Raw genomic sequence first — 2,500 nt, 5'->3', positions numbered from 1 at the left:
AAGGCTCCTCTCCGTTGGTGTGATAAAAACTGCGCCAATAATGCACCAATACAGATATATGTGAATTAGAGCTACAGTTGCAATACGGCTGTGCTGACATTGGTAATGAGAACCTGGATGAAGTTACGTGCGCAAATAATTTCTTTCCTCTCTCTCTCTCTCTCTCTCTCTCTCTCTCTCTCTCTCTCTCTCTCTCTCTCTCTCTCTCTCTTTCTCTTTCTTTCCACCCCCTTTCCTCCCCCCTCTATCTCCCTCCCTTCCTCTCTTTCTCTCCTCCCTTTCTCTCTTCCTATTTCGCCCTGATCAAGCAACCCAATTAAAAGTCTTATTTTTCTCCCTGCAGCCCCCCGCCCCACCGGTCGGAGGTCGCGGAAGCCTGGCGTCGACCGGAAACCTCGACAAGCCTACAGTGCTAAGCAGTTGGAGCGGCTAGAGGCAGAGTTTAAGGTTCGTGGATTTCTGAATACGTTTTAGTGATGGGTGTGGGTTATCTTATCGATACGTATGTTTCATATTTGTGCTATGAAAGGTTGAAGGTTGAAGGTTGAAGGTTGAAGGTTGAAGGTTTTCAATGCGTTTCAGATGCAGGGATGAATTTTTTTATAAAAAAAAGTTATTTGAGATTTATATTTATTCTGTGTTTATACATCGTGGCTTTCTGGATACGTTTTAGAAATAGGTACAGCTTTATGAATGCGCATAAGTCATATTTCATATTTGCAATATGTTTTTATGACGTTTCTCGTTAAAGGAAAGATTATTTATATCTAGACTACATTTAGTAATATTACTAGTATTACTATGTGTCATGTACAAGGTTATTTGTGATATTTACCTCACGTTAGACTTTTGATATTGGTCATTTTTTTTTACAATAGCATCTGGATAGAGTAGCACACAGAAAAACACCAGCGTGGGGCTGAATACTGTAAAATGGAGATAGACAGATGTGTGTGTGTATATATATATATATATATATATATATATATATATATTCATATATATACACATACACACATTATATATGTATATATATATATATATATATATATATATATATTTGTGTATATATATATATGTAGAGATAAATAGAGAGAGAGAGAGAGATATTGATATAAATACTTTTATTGCAGACTAATAAAAGTAATAACCGGCTATCACTGTATCATGGCCCACGGTTAACAGCCCTACATAGGTTAATGCTTCTTACACAATAAACCACTCCGAGTCAAGACAGAAAACACACATAAACGTGGTTAACCCGGGCATAATCCTTGCATAGTATATGTAATTAAAACAATAAAAAATAATGATACTAAAATAAAACAATAAAAAATAATGATAATACAATAAAACAATAAAAAATAATGATAATAAAATAAAAAAAATAAAATAATGATAATACAAAAATGATAATACAAGTATACAATACAAATAATATAAAATAAAACAATAACAATAATAATAATAAAACAAAACAATAAAACATAAAGATAATAAAATAAAACAAGAAAAATAATGATTAAAAAAAATGAACTGAAACTTCTCGGCACTAACGCCCCGGCCGCTCTTCCTTCCTCAGGTGGACAAGTACCTGAGTGTGTCGAAGCGCCTGGAGCTGTCGCAGGCGCTCAACCTGACGGAGACGCAGATCAAGACATGGTTCCAGAATCGGAGGACCAAGTGGAAGAAGCAGATGGCCGCCCGCATGAGGCTGGCCCAGCGGCAAGGTCTCCTCCCGCCCCACCTCTACCCGGCTCTCCCGCCCATCCCGCCCATTCTCGGTCCCTACTACCCGCTCACGCCGCACACTCACGCCCACATCGTGCCCCCGCCTCCCCTCCTCACGCCCATGTCCCCGCCGGACCCGCCCTTCTCGTCAGCCCACGATCCGCCCACGGCTTAATTAGCTAGCGTTAGTATTTATCTCTCACCGCCCATCCCCTTACCCCCCTCACCCTCACCCCTTCTCTTTTAAGGATTATGATCTATTCCTTCTTCCATTTTTATAAGATTGGAAGTCAAACAAACTAAAAAAGAATCATTGATAAACTAAGAGAATTCTCACAGCGAGATTCACTTTGCTTCTTTTTTACTTTCTGATCGGGAAAAGATCGTTAAAAAAACGGAAAACTAAGCTTCATGTTATTTTTTCTACATATTAATTTAAAACAGTTACATATTTTACCATTTTTTTGCATTCTAATGTTGAATATCTAAGTATCTCCTTGTCAGTAGCTACTCTTTTGTACTTACTGTGACAGAGAAAACGAGATTAATCGATGCAATGCATCATCACATTTTAAGCCTACACTAATCTTAGCGCAGCAATATCAGTTGCTTCACATTCTCTATGGTAATGTCTGCCAGATTGTTGTTTGAATACTTTTTCTTCATGTGTTCTAAAGACTGTAATGTTTGTGTTATTAAAATGTCCTTAAATGGAGTACCCGTTTTTTATTATGCAATCCTAATTGAACCATGTCCTTTTTAAAAAAAG

General features: G+C 37.7%; 1 protein-coding gene across 1 annotated transcript in view; it reads left to right on the top strand.

Annotated features, from left to right (window-relative positions):
• Positions 1–2,306, top strand: part of LOC125030413 (homeobox protein ceh-19-like) — an 8,317-nt gene extending 6,011 nt beyond the window's left edge. Inside the window, exons 2-4 of the mRNA XM_047620449.1 lie at positions 55–102; positions 344–447; positions 1,583–2,306. Of these exons, the coding sequence (XP_047476405.1) occupies positions 55–102; positions 344–447; positions 1,583–1,906 (476 nt within the window). The 3' untranslated portion in view covers positions 1,907–2,306. The remainder of the gene's footprint in view (positions 1–54; positions 103–343; positions 448–1,582) is intronic.
• Positions 2,307–2,500: the final 194 nt, after the last annotated feature.

This window comes from Penaeus chinensis, chromosome 11 (assembly GCF_019202785.1).
Source record: "Penaeus chinensis breed Huanghai No. 1 chromosome 11, ASM1920278v2, whole genome shotgun sequence".
Taxonomy (NCBI): Eukaryota; Metazoa; Arthropoda; class Malacostraca; order Decapoda; family Penaeidae; genus Penaeus; species Penaeus chinensis.
Note: the sequence above shows the minus strand (reverse complement) of the source record. Positions and strands in the feature narration are given on the sequence as shown.